Genomic DNA, 20,286 nt, shown 5'->3' with positions numbered 1-20,286 from the left:
ATATAAGGCAGTGTGAAGAGATTAGCAACCATCCAAAAAAAAAAAGACTCTTGTGTGTTTATGTTAAAGGCCAGTCAGTCAGGACACATTACCTGAAGCCAGATGTGTGTCTATGAAGCATAACAGGTCTCTGAATAACCTAGTAGAGTTCAAAAAAGGAGACTTTCCTCCTGAACACAGGTAAGATTTCATCAAATGTAAATACGTTCAATACAGACTTCTTGATGGAAATCCATGGGACTTGTTTATCTGTTTGCAGCTGTAATTGAAAGTATATACTAAATTAGACAGAACAGCATTTCTAAATATATGAATGTCTGTAACAGCTTGAGTGTATATGTGAGCGTATGTGCTTGCGTGTCTGTTGTCTGTGTGTACGTATGTGTATATATACATACTACACACACACACACACACATACATACATACATACATACATACATATATATACATACACCCTTTCAAGTTTTTATGTTTCAGACTCATCTTAAAATGGATTCAATTCATTTTTTTTCTCATCAATCTACACACAGTACTCCACAATGACAAAGCCAAAACAGGTTTTCGGAGTGTTTTTTTCATTTATTAAAAAGAAAAGACTGAAGTATCCCGTTTACATAAGTATTCAGACCCTTTGTTATGACACATGCAAAAGCGCTCTGGAGCATCCTACTTCTATCAATTGTCCCTGAGATTCTTCTACAGCTTGACTGGAGTCCACCTGTGCCTAAATGAACTCATTGGACATCATTTGGAAAGGCACACGCCTGTCTATGTAAGGTCTCGAAATGGTCTTGAAAGGGTCTGAAAACTTTCCGCATGCACCGTATATCACTGACATTAGAGTAAATCTGACAGACTAAATTAGCCGTCACCATTTGAAAAAAAATATCCTTTAAACAGAGTATTTTGCTTTGAGCTCATTTCAGGAACTTTCATAATGGATAATAAAATGAGTAAATAATTGAAGGAGCTGATGTGTGTGTGTGTGTGTATGTGTGTGTTTGCATGTGTGTTAAAGCTCCATGCAGCAGCAGAGATCAAACTCACCTATACCCAGCTGTGTGTCCATGAAGAGTGACAGATCCCTGGACAACCCACCAGAGTTCAAGGACGGAGACTTTCCTCCTGAACACAGGTAGGTTTTCATCACAGTTATGTTATATTTACTCCAGTCTTCTTGATAAAGATCTGCAGTACCAGTACGAACTGGAATAGGTTGGCTGTTTGTTGTGATTTAAAAACATATACTCACTAAATTACTTAATGAAGATCTATGTTAATGCAGTTTGCTTCAACGCACACACACACACACACGCACACACACGTGCACTTAAACACGTGCACATACACACACACATGCATACGCACACAAACACAAACACAGACACACACACACACACACAGTTAAATAACTGTTTATTGTGCTTAAAAACATAATTAAACAACACTGGTTATTATATTACTCTCTGCAACACCTTGAATGTTCTCTGTTCGCGCGCGTGTGTGTTTGTGTGTGTTAAAGCTCCATACCGCAGCAGCAGAGATCCAACTCACCCATACCCAGCTGTGTGTCCATGAAGAGTGACAGATCCCTGGATGCACCACCAGAGTTCAAGGGCAGAGACTTTCCTCCTGAACACAGGTAGGTTTTCATCACAGTTATGTTATATTTACTCCAGTCTTCTTGATAAAGATCTGCAGTACCAGTACGAACCGGAATAGGTTGGCTGTTTGTTGTGATTTAAAGCATATACTCACTAAATTACTTAGTGAAGATCTATGTTAATGCAGTACACCTCAACACACAAACACACGCGTGTACAGAGAACATTCAAGGTGCAGAGATTAATATAATAACCAGTGTTGTTTAATTATGTTTTTAAGCACAACAAACAGTTATTTAACTCTGTGTGTGTGTGTGTGTGTGTGTGTGTGTGTGTGTGTGTGTGTTTGTGTGTGTGTGTGTTAAAGCTCCATACAGCAGCAGAGATCAGACTCACCTACACCCAGCTGTGTGTCCATGAAGAGTGACAGATCCCTGGATGCACCACCAGAGTTCAAGGACGGAGACTTTCCTCCTGAACACAGGTAAGTTTTCATCACATCGAGAATTTCACCAGATCACATTTATTACACTCTTCCTGATAAAGCACTATGATAAGGAACACTTGATATGTTTCACTTCAAACTGGAAGCTGTGATGAATAATATCAGCTCTAAGTCTAAAACTTAACATCGAAACAAAATTTTAATTTTCGTATGTGACTTTGGACTCTATATCTAACTTTTCAATAACTCCTGTTATTTATGACTTGAAGATCAAATTCTGTCTGTAGTGTCCATAGGGAGAGATCAGACAGTGAGTCCAAGAAGATGAACAAAACAGAAGAAAAAATCGGCAACACAGAGGGAGAGTGTTCTACAGATGGAAGGTAGGATCACAACTATGACCATGCTCACTTTAGGGAATGAGAAATCCACTTGAGTTTTTGAGAAACTCTTTCACCTGCAATTTGCTGTTTTCCTGTTTGAGGGGGGGGGAAAGCCCAAGTTCATATATACAAGTTCAATAAAATATTAAATCAAAAAATATTGCGGTGTCAAGCAGACAAACAAATCCTAGCATGTGATATCATTGAATCTTTCTATCATCTCACCAATCACTGCAGCTGTGGTCTTATAGAAAGGTTATTAGTAAGAGTCTACAAATTTTGGATTAGTAACTTCCCCTTTGCTGTGGAGGAGTTGACATGCTGTAGATCTTCAAAAATACTGCATCGTTGCAAAGAGGCTTTCAGTGCATCCAGTGTCACATCAAAGTGGAGAAACAGGAACTTTAATTTAAGGTGCCTGGTCTACGGGACCTGGCACAAAGCCCGACCGTGTCAGTAAATGGCCTGGAAAACATCCTGACCGATCCACTGCTTGCCTTATAAAATTCCATCATGTAACAGAGCCTCCAGGATCCTGAACTAAGTCATTCACCCCTGTCAGCAAAACAGTTCTGAAGGCTAAAATAAATAATGAATTCATAATAGACTAACTGTTTCAAAACTACACTGAAAAATTAATTAGTCTTTAAGATACTGCATGTATTTTGTGTAAGTCTGACAAACTGTATAATGTTCCTGTTCCTGTGCACAGATATGAATCTACATTGGGTGAGACTGAAGACCATGAGAGGTTCAAATCAAAACTGAGACAGAAGCATCAGTGTGTTTGTAAAGGTTTAACAAAGCAGGGAAACCCTACACTTCTCGATGAGATCTTCACAAACCTATACATTGTTCAGGGTAAATGTGAAGAAGTCAATAATGAACATGAGGTCAGACAGATTGAGACAGCATCCAGGAGAACAGCAACAGAGGACACACCAATCAAATGCAATGACATATTTAAACCCTTACCTGGACAAGACAAACCCATCAGAACTGTGCTGACAACAGGAGTCGCTGGCATTGGAAAAACAGTCTCTGTACAGAAGTTCATTCTAGACTGGGCTGAAGGGAAGACCAATCAGGATATCCACTTCATCTTTCCACTTCCTTTCAGAGAGCTGAATTTGATGAGGGACCAAAAACACAATCTAATGAGTTTACTTCACGGCTCCTCCATGGAATGTGAATTGTTTGACAATAATAAGTATAAAGTTCTTTTCATCTTTGATGGCCTAGATGAGGGCCGACTTCCTCTGGATTTCCAGAACAATGAGACATTGAGTGATGTAACAGAATTAACCTCAGTGGATGTGCTGCTGACCAACCTCATCAAGGGGAATCTGCTTCCCTCTGCTCTCATCTGGATAACCTCCCGACCAGCAGCAGCCAATCAAATCCCTTCTGAGTGTGTTGACCAGTTCACTGCAATACAAGGCTTCAATGACTCTCAGAAGGAAGAATATTTCAGGAAGAGAATCAGCGATCAAAATCTAGCCAGCAGAATCATCTCACACATGAAGTCATCAAGGAGCCTGTACATCATGTGCCACATACCCGTGTTTTGTTGGATTTCAGCCACTGTTCTAGAGAGAATGTTGGGTAAAAATGACAGTGGAGAGATCCCTAAAACTCTGACTCAGATGTACACACACTTTCTGTTCATTCAGATCAAAGTCGTACGAGACAAGTTCAGTGAGAGCGAAGAGACAGATAAAGAAATGATCTTCAAACTGGGACGACTGGCTTTTCAGCAGCTAATGAAAGGCAATCTGATCTTCTATGAGGAAGACCTGAGACACTGTGGCATTGATGTGAAAGAAGCATCAGTGTACTCAGGAGTGTGCACCCAGATCTTTAGAGAGGAGTTAGGGCTGTACCAGGGGAAGTTGTACTGCTTCGTACATCTGAGCATTCAGGAACATCTTGCAGCTCTGTATGTTTATCTTTCCTTTGTCAATGAGAACAAAATAGTAATTAACCAGGGTCCACTCTCTGTGATTGGAACTAAGATCAAAGGTGTTACAGTTTCTGCCTTACACAAAAGTGCAGTGGATCAAGCCCTGAAGAGTAAGAATGGACACATGGATCTTTTCCTCCGCTTCCTTCTGGGCCTTTCACTTGAGTCCAATCAGATTCTCTTACAGGGTCTGTTTACACAGACAGGAAACAGCTCACAGGGCAATAAAGAAACAGTCCAGTACATCAAGAAGAAGATCAGAGAGAATCGATCTCCAGAGAAAGTCATCAATCTGTTCCACTGTCTGAATGAACTGAATGACCATTCACTTGAGGATGAAATTCATGAATGTTTGACCTCAGGAAATCTAACTGAGGCAAAACTCACGACTTCTCAGTGGTCTGCTGTGGTCTTTGTATTACTAACCTCAGAAAAAGAGCTGGATGTGTTTGACTTGCAGAAATATATAAAAAAATATACAAATATGTCAGGTTTCACACAAGATGAAGTTCTACTGAAGCTGCTGCCAGTGGTTAAACTATCTAGAAAATCCAAGTAAGTAATGAATAAATTCCCTTTCATTTCATTCAAGAAGATTCCCCTTTCAGCAGCTAATGCATGTAAGCTGCAGTTTTTCAAAACACTTTGCGATGAAAACATTTGAAGTGACTTCTATTTAAAACTAATTTTAAAATATGGGGTTTCCGACACAAATTTCACTTTTGTTCTAAGATGACATTAATGCTGCATTTAAAGAAAAAATTATGATGAAAATAAGTGGGAATCAACCATTAATTTCCATATAAATTCAATAGTAAATGCCTGTTAGATTCTCAAGAACGAAAAAAGCTGTCCAACAATTAAAAAATGAATTGAATTAATTGTATAATTTGTTGTGTTTAACCCTGATTAATTGGAATTTTGTGAAACACACCCTTAGCTGTAGAAATAACTGAAGTTATTTCAGTTTAACAAAATCAGCATTGGGTTTATGTGCCATTTGTGTTAAAAAATTAAGATGAAAAGAAAACTGCAGTGGCCACAGTTTGCAGTCATGTTTTTTCTTAGATGTAAGGGTCTGGTACCACCCGGAAATGTTATGTTCATACATGCTGAGGGGATTTCGCTGTTAGGCTGATGACTTGCATTCAGGTCAGAACTATTGAATAGAAGAATAGCTGACAAACACAGGAATTAGACAGCTCTGAGTTCTGACTGTAATTATCCACCAGACTGTTTTAGGGAATGCTGCCTAGGTTTTTCATTGCAAGCACCATCATATCATCAATTAATATTCAGTACTTTTATTTAGTGTGATATTTTTTCCGTCTGGTGTATTGTAAGTATTTTATTTAATAATTAATTTGCGCACTTTTGTTTTTAAAACAAGAAGTTCCTCAGTCTAAGTGAATCCTTAATTGCACGACATGGTTTGGACCCCGAATCAAATTTTCCCATACAACTCTCTCTGTCCAAAGTCTCTGAAGGAAATATTCATATTTTCCATGTTTTGTTTTTTTTTCTCCAAGTCTGAGTGGTTGTGTCCTGACAGAAAGAAGTTGTGGAGCTCTAGCCTCAGCTCTCAGTTCACACTGCTGCAGTCTGAGAGAGCTTGAGCTGAATTACAATAACCTGCAGGATTCAGGAGTGAAGCTGCTCTCTGCTGGACTGCAGAATCCTAACTGTAAACTGGAGAAGCTGAGGTAAAATGATCTCTTTGAGAGTCACACATGACCTTCCCTTCACTGCAGCCCATTGTCAGGAAGTGAGTTTGTGATGCATGTTTGTACACAAGAAGATTATCTGAAGAGTTTTAATTATAATCATGTAAAGCAAAAACCCCCTCACTATGCGAATAGAGCAAAACTTTGGATCGCTGAAGAATGTGATAAATAAAAACAAGACACTCTTTAACAGTTAATTTATACTGTAGATTATTACAGGGTCCACCTGACAGTTTGAAAATCTTACTAAAAATTATTAAGATGACACAACAGAAGCTTCCGCTTTCTGGTTTGTTTCTCAGCGCGTTATCATTCTTTCAGAAGAGTGGACATATTACATACAGCATGAAGTACATGTATGAAAATAACCAATGCTTTTTTCAAAACATTTTGAAAAGCTTTTCTCTTTCCCACCATCTCAGAAAATGGAATTACCAATTTGAACTATGTAACATACAGGATTAATTTTGTGGAGATTTTCTGAATTACAGTTGAGCTGATGTTCTTTGTGTGTTTGTGTATATTTGGAATGCCTACTGAGACATGAATTTGTCATCACTGTTTTTATCTCAGACTGAGGGATTGTAACCTGACAGAGCAAAGCTGTGCAATTCTGACCTCAGCTCTCAGTTCAAACCCCAACAGTCTACAAGAGCTGGACCTAAGTCACAACAATCTGCAGGATTCTGGAGTGAAGAAGCTTTCTGTTGCCCTGGAGAACCCTCACTGTAAACTGAAGATACTGAAGTAAGTCCATCAATGTGTGGGTCACACTTCACTTCCTTTTGACCCCAAAGCATTCCATTATCTTTCAGAGATATATTAATAAGAAGAAGAAAAGGAGAAGAAAAATTTGAAGATGTAGGGAAGAGTGACCTCCAGCCCATATCACTCTGTCAACTGAAAGACTTTGAGACATCCTCCAACTGGTTTAAAGACCTGAAAGCTTTTGATAAATTCTTCACAGAACTGGCTATAAGGCTGCTCTGGCCTTCTGTCACATGATCTTAATTTTCCTTTTAGACATCTGTAAAACAAACCGAAATGGAACCAGAGTGGTGTGTAGTAAAATGGGAACATAGCTATGTTAGAGCATTTTTCTTTGTCTCTTCCTCACGTCGAACAGGGATGATTTAACACTGATTAGACTGTCATCATTTGCATTTTAGTTTATCATGTTTTCTGTGTGAGTCGACTTATTTTTCTTCTGTGTGTTCTCTCTCTCTATGCTGTGTGAGCATATGGATGAAAATATAATATTTGGATGTATCTTTATATTTGTCTTCAAGGCTGCGTGACTGTAAACTGACAGGGGAAGGTTGTGCAACTCTGGCCTCAACTCTCAGTTCAGACCCTTCCAGTCTGAGAGAACTGGACCTGAGTGTGAATAATCTGCAGGATTCAGGAGTGAAACTGCTCTGTGCTGGAGTGCAGAGCCCTCACTGTAAACTGGAGATACTGTGGTCAGTAGAAAGTTAATGGTGAAGATATAATGACAAATGTTAGTCTGAGTGTATGATGAGTCAGAATTGGAGATGAGCACAAATGACAAAATCAATAAATCGAACAAGACTGAAGATGCATAAATGCATAAAAGACTTGTATAATGCTTGATTAATACTTGCTTCTTCTTGAGATATACTAGCTCCTACATGCACGTTTATTAATCTTCATGTTGGAAGTACTTCCAATTTGAAAACTCTATTACTCTGAATATCTGAAGTTTTCTCTGTTATCTGAAAAGTGGAATGGCTTGGATTGCGCTCAGTAACAGTAATACTTATATCTGTTATACTCACAGAGTATGTGTGCATCTTTTTATTTTTTTAACACACTAAAATTCTGCATATGAAACCAAGTGTTCACAAAATGTGTTTTAGAAAAGTAACAAATGAATAATCAGTTGATTTCTCTCAAAAAAGATTCACTGTTGAACTGAGATTTGCATCCTAAGCTGAAGGTATGAAACATGTTCCACTGTTCTCCTGCAGTGTGGACAGCTGTGGTGTCGGTGATGAAGGCTGTGCTGTTCTGGCTTCAGCTCTGAGATCAAACCCCTCACACCTCAGAGAGTGTCACCTGAATTCAAATCTCATGAGCGACTCAGGAAAGAATCTTCTCTCTGCTCTACAGGATGATCCACGTTGTAAACTGGAGATATTAGAGTGAGTAATGACACATTTAAATGAACTAAAACTTCTTATCATCATAATAACTACACATGCATACTGTACTCAGTGTTCTCAGTAACTTTGGGTTGGTGTAATTGTCTTTGAGTGCTCAAGATAATAGGTCTCTTGATATCCTAAACTCAACTCCAGCGTAGTCTCCGATCTTGTACGAATTCCTTAATGTTAAACGGTTTGGGGGATTAACGACATGAATATGCATAACACATCTCTTTTGCTGTTCTTAGGTTAAAGCCTGAGCCTGTAAATGATCTGAAAAAGAGGGTAAGAAAATCTAGTTCGGATTTAAACTGAATGGGCATCAAAGACTCATGAGATCAGAGACATGAAAGTGAAGCTTGTGGTGGAGCTGAACACATCTTACTACAGTTACTCGGAGACGGTAGAGAGCCGATTTGGAGAGGACCACCCTGTGTACATACATAAACACCACTGTCACTCAGCCCTCCGATATCCTCTCATCAAGCAGTGGGTTTAGGAAACCCACACTGCTCTACTCCAACCTTAATATGAAATATGAATGAGTTAATCCATATACAGTTACTGAGGTTTGTACAGATATCTAGGAGTTGCTGCTTAAATGAAAGGATATTTCAGGTTACACACAGTGCAATGAGTGTATTGTTTATAAACCACGCGCATAATCAGTTTACATAAATTTGATTTGAGGATAAGTCCCTGTAACCTACAATAAAGAAACATGGTTTTGTTCCACTATACTACCCCATATATCAACTATATATCCAAATGTTAAATATGAGTATTTTATATCATTTCCAATATTGTAGTGTGTATCATGCTCTTGCAGTTGTAGCTTTGGATTCCACTTGTATCTTCAAGTATGTTTATTTAAATCCCAATATCACTGTTTACAGTCTCAAAGGGCTCTACATGCCCACAGGTTTCCAGCAACCAAAGCAGAGCAGCACTCCCTGACTTAATCCTCATAGCGGGCAAGAAAAAACTCCCCAATAAACCCAGATGATAGGGAAAAATAGGAGAAATCTATAAAATTATTTTCTTTATTTAAGTGCTAATGAGTATGTTAAATGCAATGTAAGATAATTAAATTCACTCCTCACCTTTTTCACTTTGATTTTGTTACTAGGTAAAATAAAAAGCCTCATGTTTATACTAAGAAGTGATTGGGGTTTTTTTTCTTTTTTCTTTACATAATTAGGGTTAAATCATTGGAATTCAGCAGCTCTTGCAGAAAGTGTTGAAATAACAAATTGTCCCATTTGGGACACGATACTTTGTGTTTAAGGGCACATGTAAGGGACTTCCATCAAACACAGATGTGTGTACAGAGGAAGAAAGATCTCAGCGTCCCTGTGAATTTAAGACACAAAGAATGACCTAGCCTCCAAGGGTTGCATGTACAAGACCTGAAGTTGTACCACAACATGCACAAGCTCTAATATTTGTGGTTTATGATTTTCTTTACTAGTGTAGAGTATAGAGGCATAGATTTATTAAATGTGTTTGAGAGTTTCTATTTGGCTGTACCTTTGGTGGTTCCTTTATCTATTTGGCTCTACCTTTAGAATGTAACAGAAGTTTGCAGTAATGTGTGAACAATCTGGATTCAGACAGAGCTGAAGAGGAGAGAGACATTAAGGCCATGTACTGTATGTAATTCCTATCATTCTCTGGTGATGAATGAAAGTTGATGAAAGAACATACTGCAGAAAACAAAAGCTTGGATTTTGCCATTAATCTAGTCAATGCATGAGCTCTGACAAATCCCACTGAAAACAAAAAGCCTTTGGGCTGTTTAGGTTTGTGAATATGTAAAGGGATCATTTAAGAGTTTAAGCAGACTTCTGAACATGGTAAGTTGTAGGTAAAGAAAACCACACAGCAAATGTCATCATTGTCTTCATTCATGAGATTCTTCAGAGGAGTAGCTAGAAAGGACCACAATATGCATTTGGGAGCTAAATTCATAGTATAATTTGTCGGCAGAGTATTGTGAATGAAGAGGAAATTAAATTCAAGGACAAGGCTGGTTTAGCCTCGGATGAGCTATTGATCGAAGCACATGCACAAATGCAAAATAAAACAAGATATACAAAACTAACCCAGCGAGTTAAGGATGTTTACTGGTGGTATCTGTCAGAGCCAACTTTTTTAAGTAACACTGCATACATCACTAAAACCTACAAGCCTTGTGGTCACTATTAATACCCCAGTAGCTGACGTCAAGTTAGCCAAATTAGCTATTCAACTGTTAGAAGACATTCGTGATACGAGTGAACCGAGAGTCGTTGTCAACTTGAAACATCGTGAATAAGTATCATTGTCAAGCCTGCACATACAGACGTATTTGGCAATTTGATGAGATTACACAGAGTTGCAACGTTACAATATTCGTTGTCCTGGCAGTTTGATGTCATGCTCTACCCATGCGTTTAACAAATTCAGTAACGTTATGTACAACTACATCTTCATTGTAATAATATCATCATCATCATCATTATTATTATTATTATTATTATTATTATAACTACTTCCTCTTAATTCCAAACCTGTGCGTACACAAAACATAAACAAACAAAGCATCAGCACGTTTTCGATAACATTGAGTCAGTTTGCAAATATACTTGACACGGCAGTGTGGCTACAGATTTCTTTGCCAATGTGTAATGTTATGCTAGCCGTGGCAGTCGTTAATCACCACAGAGACAGAGTTTAGATACTAAATGTTGTCACAGTCGGCATCTCTCCTTTAGCGTTTTTGACTTTCGAAAAGTGAAAAATACGACATCCCCCTGTAAACTTTGTGGATATCTGTTGTTAGATTTGCAGGTTCCATATGCACACCGTTTCGGCAGTTTCACTTATTCTGATTTGACAGGCGTACCGTGCCTAGTTACAGTTGCTATCGTAGGATTGGACAGTGGCTGTTCTAGGGAGGGGCTTAGCGAAGGGTCAATTCTACGCCCTTGGTCTAGACATGTAAAAATGAAAGTACGCACGCTTTATTTTCTGCAGAGAGCAGCAGATAAGTCTAGGCTGGCTGTAAACCGAAAGTAGGCTAACGTTTGCTGGTCTTTTTTTATTCGACTCCATTATAAAACTACGTCAGAGAAAGAGTGCAAAAGAACATAAATGGTGAGTCCAATTTTATATGGTATATCATATGGTATGATTAAATACTCTTCCATAAATATAAAGCTGCAAAACATATCCGTGTTTAGGAACTCGGAAGAGGTTGAAATATGAGCTGTTTACCCGGAATCCACCAATTTATCGAAGGATGAAATTATGCCAAAATGGCTATAGATGACTTTACGCGTTGATCTGTTCACGATGAATGTGGTTAAACGTGTTGATATGTAATGCAATACAAACGGTGTTATTCTTCCTTTTCAGAACAACTTCGCAAACTTTGTGTGTTCGTAGTTAATGTTTTCGTTTAATGGCGTCTTGGTTAATTCAGGGCGGGGCGTGGAACTTAAAGTTTCAAATGTCAATTGAATACTTTGATATGCGTTTGAGTAACAATTCATGTTAAAGTACTATGATAAGGTCACTTACATTTTCATTTTAGTCAGTAATTCTTTGGTGTTCAGACCATTTAGTCCAAACCTGTTAATCATAGCACCTATAACACCCAAACAAAGTAGCTATTTAGTCGTCCTCTGTTTACTTTCACATTCGCAGAGTTCACGGCTGGATTCAATTTTCTATAGCGAATATTAAACTGTGTCTAAAATGAGTCTCTCCGGAGACGATGGAGAGGACAGCACTTATTATATGGGGTAAGTGTTGGGATCTTTGCATGTGCGTGTGTTTGTGTATGTGTATGCGTCTTGGTCCGAGTGTGTAAGTACTGATGTCTATATTTAACTAATTCAGTTAGGTCAGTTGGGTCACGGACGGTTCATTTCAGGGTTTCTCTCATCAGGGGACATTTTTCCAACCACTGTTGCCATAGGCTTACACATTGTGCTGTGAAAATGTGTGTGTGTGTGTGTGTGTGTGTGTGTGTGTGTGTGTGTGTATGTGTGTGTGTGTGTGTGTGTGTGTATGTGTAATGAGTGAAACGAAGCCTTTGGCTTTCTGTGCTTGTCACAAAACGATTTATTGACAATTAACTAAAACAAAAAATAAGACAATCCATAATGACTGTGTCGTGATGTTTTAGAGGATGCCATGTCTAAACACCACTGTTTAAGCTAAGTTTACATTAAGTTTAAGTTTAAGTAGAACTTAAACCTAAACTTAAACTTAACTGTAGAACTCTAAACACAATAGGCTCATATCCTCTGGAGCTTCAGATGAGTTAGACTACAGTGTACAAAAGGTCATAGAAATACATTATTTTACCCAGCAATGGGCACATGCTAAGCACCATAGTATTCAGCATTACAGTAACGTGGGACTATACTGTATGATGGGAGGTTTTCACAATGCAGGATCAAGTTAAGAGTTGTGAATCTTGAATCTTGTGTGAGTTTCCCTCTGTTTTGTGTAGTATTGTATATTTAAAATGTATAAATGCATATGTGTCCCTCAGGAGAAGAGGCTCCATGGAAGAACCACCTGGAATCAAGCAGGACAGCTCTTCTCCTCTGCAGAGGTGAGACAAAATATGAACAAGTGTTAGAAAAAGAAAAACATTATTTTACCAGATATGAAGAATTAAAAAAGAGCCTTATTTACAAAAAATCTACAATAGTTATGCAAATCCTAACGTGATGTAGAACAGGCATAAATTGTGGCAACTCAAAAGACTGCGATAATTGAGGAAAGAATAAGTATGTCATTTGTGCCCATGTCCAGACTGGGAGCAAAAAGAGGGGAGTAAATAATATAAATTAATGGGGAAAAAAATACTTACACACACACACACACACACACACACACACACACATATATATATATATATATATATATATATATATATATATATCTCCAAAGTTCAAGTATAGTCAATTCAAGTATACTTCACAAAGTTCAAGTGAAGTTTATATATATTAGGGGTTTAACGGTACACAGAAGTCACAGTTTGGTTCACACCACGGTTTGGACATCACGGTTCGTGACTGGTTCGGTATAATGGGAAGTGTAAGGTTAGGTTTCTTTCGTTTATTTGAGCAGGAATTAGTGCAAGTTACAGTTTGTTCCACCTATGGTGTCGTATTGTCCCCCCGAGATAGTTGGTACAGCCTGTAGTGCATTACAGGTGCCATAGATTGGAAATCACGATTTTCCTTGCCCTTTTGAATTTATTGAGATGAATGTGCTATGGGAACATTGTCAAAGTATGAAAACATGCATTCTCCTCCTACAGCCGTATGATCTGTGTGAAGAAAACAAATCTTTTTACAGCCCGTTCTGAATTCCATGTGTTTGTGACATTACAATTGCACATGGCCGCCTACAGTGGTGTTTAGCCAATCGTAGGCTATTGACAGCCAGCATTTCCATCCATTATTCATTAGGAAATGCGGTGTACTTCTTAGTACAATGTACCGGTAAAGAAGGACATAAGGTCCTGGAAAAGTTATGTTGTCATTTGTTTACACCACAGTCAGATCCCAAATCTTAGACAGAAGAGACAAACCAATGAAAGAGTGAAATTAGAGACTCGCACTTGTGAGCTTTGGTTCCACGTTAGGTTAATCAATCTTCGCACCAAGGCTAACATGTATTCTCCGTACAACACAATGCAACGAACCACAACGTCCATACCGTGACGGTTCGGGGCGAAAACACATACCGTTTCACCCCTAATATATGTATATGTACTTGAAGGAGTGTTTTAATACATCATATTCTAGGTATGACTCTCATGCTTTATTATTTATTTGAAAGGATGAATAGATAATCTGAAACTCTTTTAAATATGTTATCTCATAGCCTGTTACCATTACCATGTATACCGCCTGTGTCTTGTTGAAGTCCCAAACAACAGGAGAGACTAAACTCACCTGAATCCATCTTTGTTTCTAGGGAGAGTACACAAATCCATGAAATCACATCTAAAGATGACAGAGGGAGTGATGTTCCACTGAGAGAGGTAAGATGCAAATTACACAAAAGTACAAGTCTTTGGAAAGCGTAAAGAGCAGCTTCTCTATCTCTCAAACAGCGAAAAGGCACTGTTTCACTCCTTGTGTCATATTCCAAGATTCACTTTATGGGATCCTGCATAATTAAATTATGTTTAAAAAGAAAAGCTGAGCTTGTTTGTTCTCTACCTTATAACTACTGATTACTATTGTTTTTCTGCCTGATCTGTATAGCTTTTGTGAATCTGTTAACATAATATCTATTGTTTTTTGTGTTAAGGTTTCAAAGTGTACACATAACATTGAATCAGTTACGTTAATATTAGAGAAAGCTATATTGAAGAAAATGTTTTGAATTTGAAGTTAACCTGTCATATCACAGACACTGAGAGAGAGGAGAAAAGGCAAGCTTGAAGAGGTAACACCAGAGCCTTCAATTGGGACCAAGTGTAGTGAAGTCCCAGAAAAGGTGAGAGAAACAGACTGTTTGTCAGACCATGTATCTGTGAGTGATAGCTAGGTGTTTCACAACAAAGAAGCTGTAGAACAGTAGTGAGACTGTACAACAGTAATGATCCTGTAGAACAGGGATGATCCCGTAGAACAGTGAGATCCTGTAGAACAGTGATGAGACTGTAGAACAGTAATGATCCTGTAGAACAGTGAGATCCTGTAGAACAGTGATGAGACTGTAGAACAGTGAGATCCTGTAGAACAGTGATGAGACTGTAGAACAGTGAGATCCTGTAGAACAGTGATGATCCTGTAGAACAGTGATGATCCTGTAGAACAGTGATGAGACTGTAGAACAGTGAGATCCTGTAGAACAGTAATGATCCTGTAGAACAGTGAGATCCTGTAGAACAGTGAGATCCTGTAGAACAGTAATGACACTTTAGAACAGTGATGATCCTGTAGAACAGCGATGATCCTGTAGAACAGCGATGATCCTGTAGAACAGTAATGATCCTGTAGAACAGTGAGATCCTGTAGAACAGTGAGATCCTGTAGAACAGTGAGATCCTGTAGAACAGTAATGACACTTTAGAACAGTGATGATCTTGTAGAACAGTGATGATCCTGTAGAACAGCGATGATCCTGTAGAACAGTGATGATCCTGTAGAACAGTGATGATCCTGTAGAACAGTGAGATCCTATAGAACAGTGATGAGACTGTAGAACAGTGATGAGACTGTAGAACAGTGAGATCCTGTAGAACAGTAATGATCCTGTAGAACAATAATGAGACTGTAGAACAGAAATGATCCTGTAGAACAGTAATGATCCTGTAGAACAGTGAGATCCTGTAGAACAGTGAGATCCTGTAGAACAGTGAGATCCTGTAGAACAGTAATGACACTTTAGAACAGTGATGATCTTGTAGAACAGTGATGATCCTGTAGAACAGTGATGATCCTGTAGAACAGTGATGATCCTGTAGAACAGTGAGATCCTATAGAACAGTGATGAGACTGTAGAACAGTGAGATCCTGTAGAACAGTGATGAGACTGTAGAACAGTGATGAGACTGTAGAACAGTGATGATCCTGTAGAACAGTAATGATCCTGTAGAACAATAATGAGACTGTAGAACAGTGATGAGACTGTAGAACAATAATGAGACTGTAGAACAGTGATGAGACTGTAGAACAGTGATGAGACTGTAGAACAGAAATGATCCTGTAGAACAGTGAGATCCTGTAGAACAGTAATGATCCTGTAGAACAATAATGAGACTGTAGAACAGTGATGAGACTGTAGAACAGTGATGAGACTGTAGAACAGTGAGATCCTGTAGAACAGTGATGATCCTGTAGAACAGTAATGACACTTTAAAACAGTGATGATCTTGTAGAACAGTGATGATCCTGTAGAACAGTGATGATCCTGTAGAACAGCGATGATCCTGTAGAACAGTGATGATCCTGTAGAACAGTGATGAGACTGTAGAACAGTGATGAGACTGTAGAACAGTGATGAGACTGTAGAACAGTGATGAGACTGTAGAACAATAATGATCCTGTAGAATACTCTTTACTGAAGTTCTTATGGGACCTCTAAACTACTGGCCTTTAATTTGCCAAGACAATGTTATTTACAATTTTGGTGCCACGCTCATTTAGTCATGTCATTTAGTTACAGTTGAACTCTACTTAACTATGTAATAACTATATTGAAGAATGACATATTTGTTTGTGAAACAGGCCTTAATGAGATTTCAGCATTTTCCCACCAAAACAGATTTGTGGTAGAAAGATCTGTCACTTCTTTGTTATAGTAGCTCTGTTATTTCTGTTCTAGTAAACAGGAGTTTGCTATTTTAAAGGCAGTCTGAAAGAGGAATCATCCACTGTTGTCATAAATCATGTCATTGACCTCGTCCTCAAAATGCATTTTTTGAACAGAATTCAGCATCCTCAGCATTTTAATGCATTGATATGCTGAAGTTAGAGTGGTTCAACATTGGTCATGACTTTGTAACATTGTCATAGTATCTATTTCATATAGAGAAACAGTTTCTTAAGTATACATCAATTTATGTGACTTTACACTGTGGCCTTTTGTCCCTTCCTGCTCTCTGTAGGACCTAGTGGACTGGCAGAAGCCTCTGGCTTGGCAGGTGGGCTACCTGGGAGAGGAGTATGAGGCATGGGTTCACCAGCCTGTGGACCGCCCCGTTCGCCTGTTTCAGTCAGACTGGGCAGAGGCCAGCAGTAAGGCACAATGGTGGGTGAGCCTTACTGCTCCATACACACACACAGCCACATACTCACTTATAAACATAGCTCTATACATACATTTACACCCACATACTCAGTTTTAAACATAGCTCTATACATACATTTACACCCCCATACTCACTTATATACATAGCTCTCTACATACATTCACACCCACATACTCACTTATAAACATAGCTCTCTACATACATTCACACCCACATACTCACTTATAAACATAGCTCTCTACATACATTAAACATGGCTATATACATACATTCACACCCCCATACTCACTTATAAACATAGCTCTCTACATACATTAAACATGGCTATATACATACATTCACACCCCCATACTCACTTATAAACATAGCTCTCTACATACATTCACACCCACATACTCAGTTTTAAACATGGCTGTATACATACATTCACCCCCCCATACTCACTTTTACACATAGCTGTGACCAGTGTGATAGTGCTTTAGCATAAGGACAGTAGAAGAGCATAGTAGTGAGTATGTGATTTACTGCACAGTACAGAGAGCTACTTGTATCTTACAAATAACTTAAATCTTACATGTTTTTGTAACCTGTGCGTATGTGTTGTAGGTACATGGTGCTGCTTTGGTGGATTCCATTTGCGGCTTACCTTCTCATTACATCAAGTAAGACACACACTTTGGAACTTACTCTCCTCACAGACAGACACAGAGAGCCACCCTCACACATCTCACTCATTCTCTCTCTCTCTCTCTCTCTCTCTCTCTCTCTCTCTCACACACACACACACACACACACATTCACACACATACACTCATTCACTGTAAACCCACTGTCTAATGCCTGTCCTTGTCTTTCAGACTGTGCCATCCAAGTCCATGCATGCTACATTGCTTTGGAATCTGTCCTGTTGTATTTCATCTGGGATTGCATCCATCGCCTATTCCACTGGCCTCTGACCTTCAAAAACTATTACATCATCACCCTGCACTTTCTACTACACGGCCAACACCACAAGGTGAGGCAGCCAAGGCTACACTCAAAGACCACACACCAGAACAGTTCCAAAAAAAAAAATTTCTTTACTCAGAGGTTCTGCCCTGTATTTGCTTCTTTAAATACAAAATTCATCGAGTCAAATCAAACAATTGCTCAGACAACTAAGTCAAACAACAGTGGTACTGCTGACCTGTAGCCATTGTCATATTTGCGATCTGACATACAAAAAAAAAATGCTTATTTATATTTGTTTATGAATATGTGTTTAAATATATTCAGTTATGTATTTGAACATCTTTCCTCGAAATATAACCATATATGTAACCTGATCGTGTAATTAATTAGAATCAAAGACTAGTTGTGATGACGGAGTAGTGTATCTGTTGAATTGCATACTTTTATATGTTTGTCTTCTACACTGTTGCAGGTGAAAAGCCTAAGTTTCAACTTTCAATTACACGTTTCTGGTTATAAGTTATTTGTTACAAGCTGCAAGCTACATGTAACAAATTACAAGCCACATTAGACAGCTAAAAAGCACAAAAGCTTTTTATTATTCATTCAGTGTTATTAAGTTCGTAAAGATTTTATCTCTCATCTTCTTCCATGGTCTCTCAGTAAGTGGTATGACTTAAATCCATTTAAATCTTGAAGAGCATCTCTCTCTCTCTCCCTCTCTCTCTCTCTCTCTCTCTCTCTCTCTCTCTCTCTCTCTCTCTCTCTCTCTCAGTGTCCTTCTGACAGGTCACGGGTGGTGTTTCCTCCTTGGTGGGCCTTTTTTCCATTTTTGTTTTTTTACCTGGTCCTCCAGCAGCTGTTGCATGATCTTGCGAACCCTGTGTTTGTGGGGGGTTTGTGCGGCTATGTGATCAATGATATGATCCACTACTATCTGCACTCCACACAGAGTGGTTCCCACCTGGACAGGCTAATGCACAGGCTACTATACAGACTAAAAGAAAACCACATGAAGCATCACTATGTGAACTACAGAGAAGGTATGAGACATGTCAACACATTCTACAGAGCCAGCAGATGTGACGGACTGGCTCTCTAGTTCTCCACAGTCGCTGCCTGTTTTATTGCCCTATCTTTTAAAGACATCCAACTTTTGTTGGATTTTCCGTCCCATAAAATTGACGATTCATTTTACAATTGGTTTGTTTATTTATTTGCTTCTTTATTGTACTTACCCAGCTCAACAAAAGTGAAGTCTATACTCACTGGATGTCTCTGTCAACAAAGAATAAGAAAGCAAAGTCTATGAACAACTACATCACCTGTGTTATATCTCAGACTAAAATAGCACGACATTGTTTTTGATTCCTGTTTTGTTAAAATAGATTTCTGACGAAGGTCTTTCTTCTGAGATACTTAAAACTGAGATGTGATGTAAGTGCACATTAGCAGTGTCTGGTGATGTTCTAGTACCTTCTAATGTTTCTGTCCATGGAAACACAATACTAGCATAAGAGCTGTCAGGAAATATTCAGCAGTTACACACAGTACAACCCAATCCTCCCCTTAAAACCAGTTTATTTTACAACAATGCCAGTAATGCTAATAATGCTACACCACTGCTGTGTCACGGGCAAAGTTAACATCACCACATCCAAAATATTCTCTGACCTGGAATTCTGCCATCTCCTAAACAACAACATGTAGACATGTTAAACAGAGGTCTAGGTCTGTATTTGTGTGTGTGTGTGTGTGTTTTGTATCTTTAATGTGAACTCATGTCACATATTCTTTCCTCTCTCTAAAGGCTTTGGAATCTCCCTGCATTTGTAGGACATACCATCCAACAAAAAGATCCAGAGTGGATGAATCAGAAAACCCCATGCTTTTTTTATAGCATATAATCTGTAGATATTCAATAATGGTGAGGACAAGGGATGTCAGAGACACGGAGACAGAGACCTAGACACAATGAATGAGTTTATTACTTCAGGATTCTACCTGAAAAAATTGATCTTTGGTTTTTAAGAGTGACATTTGAGATGAAATGATGTTTTATGTCATATTTTAAGCTCACCCTCACTGAAGTCACTTTTATATGGAAATATATATTTTTTTTAATTCCTAAATATTTAAAAAAATATCTTCAAATACTTTTTTAGTTATGAATTTTTGAAGTTGGCTCTCTGAGCTAAATTTTATCATTTTTGCAGTTCTTTTTTAACCTAACCTCTTTTTTTAACCTTTTTTAACCTCGCTTATTTTACAC

At 38.4% G+C, this 20,286-nt stretch overlaps 1 protein-coding gene across 1 annotated transcript; it reads left to right on the top strand.

The window, feature by feature from the left end:
* Positions 1-1,025: 1,025 nt before the first annotated feature.
* Positions 1,026-8,291, top strand: LOC115814109 (NACHT, LRR and PYD domains-containing protein 3-like). The gene is made up of 8 exons (XM_030776832.1): positions 1,026-1,138; positions 1,526-1,645; positions 1,975-2,091; positions 3,148-4,953; positions 5,928-6,101; positions 6,696-6,869; positions 7,412-7,585; positions 8,114-8,291. Exons 1-8 carry the CDS (start codon positions 1,026-1,028, stop codon positions 8,289-8,291), a joined length of 2,856 nt encoding a protein of 951 aa, XP_030632692.1.
* The last annotated feature ends 11,995 nt before the right edge of the window (positions 8,292-20,286 follow it).

The sequence above is a fragment of the Chanos chanos genome, chromosome 6, assembly GCF_902362185.1.
Source record: "Chanos chanos chromosome 6, fChaCha1.1, whole genome shotgun sequence".
NCBI classification, from domain to species: domain Eukaryota; kingdom Metazoa; phylum Chordata; class Actinopteri; order Gonorynchiformes; family Chanidae; genus Chanos; species Chanos chanos.
The sequence above is the reverse complement of the archived record's forward strand: the minus strand, read 5'-3'. Positions and strand labels throughout refer to the sequence as shown.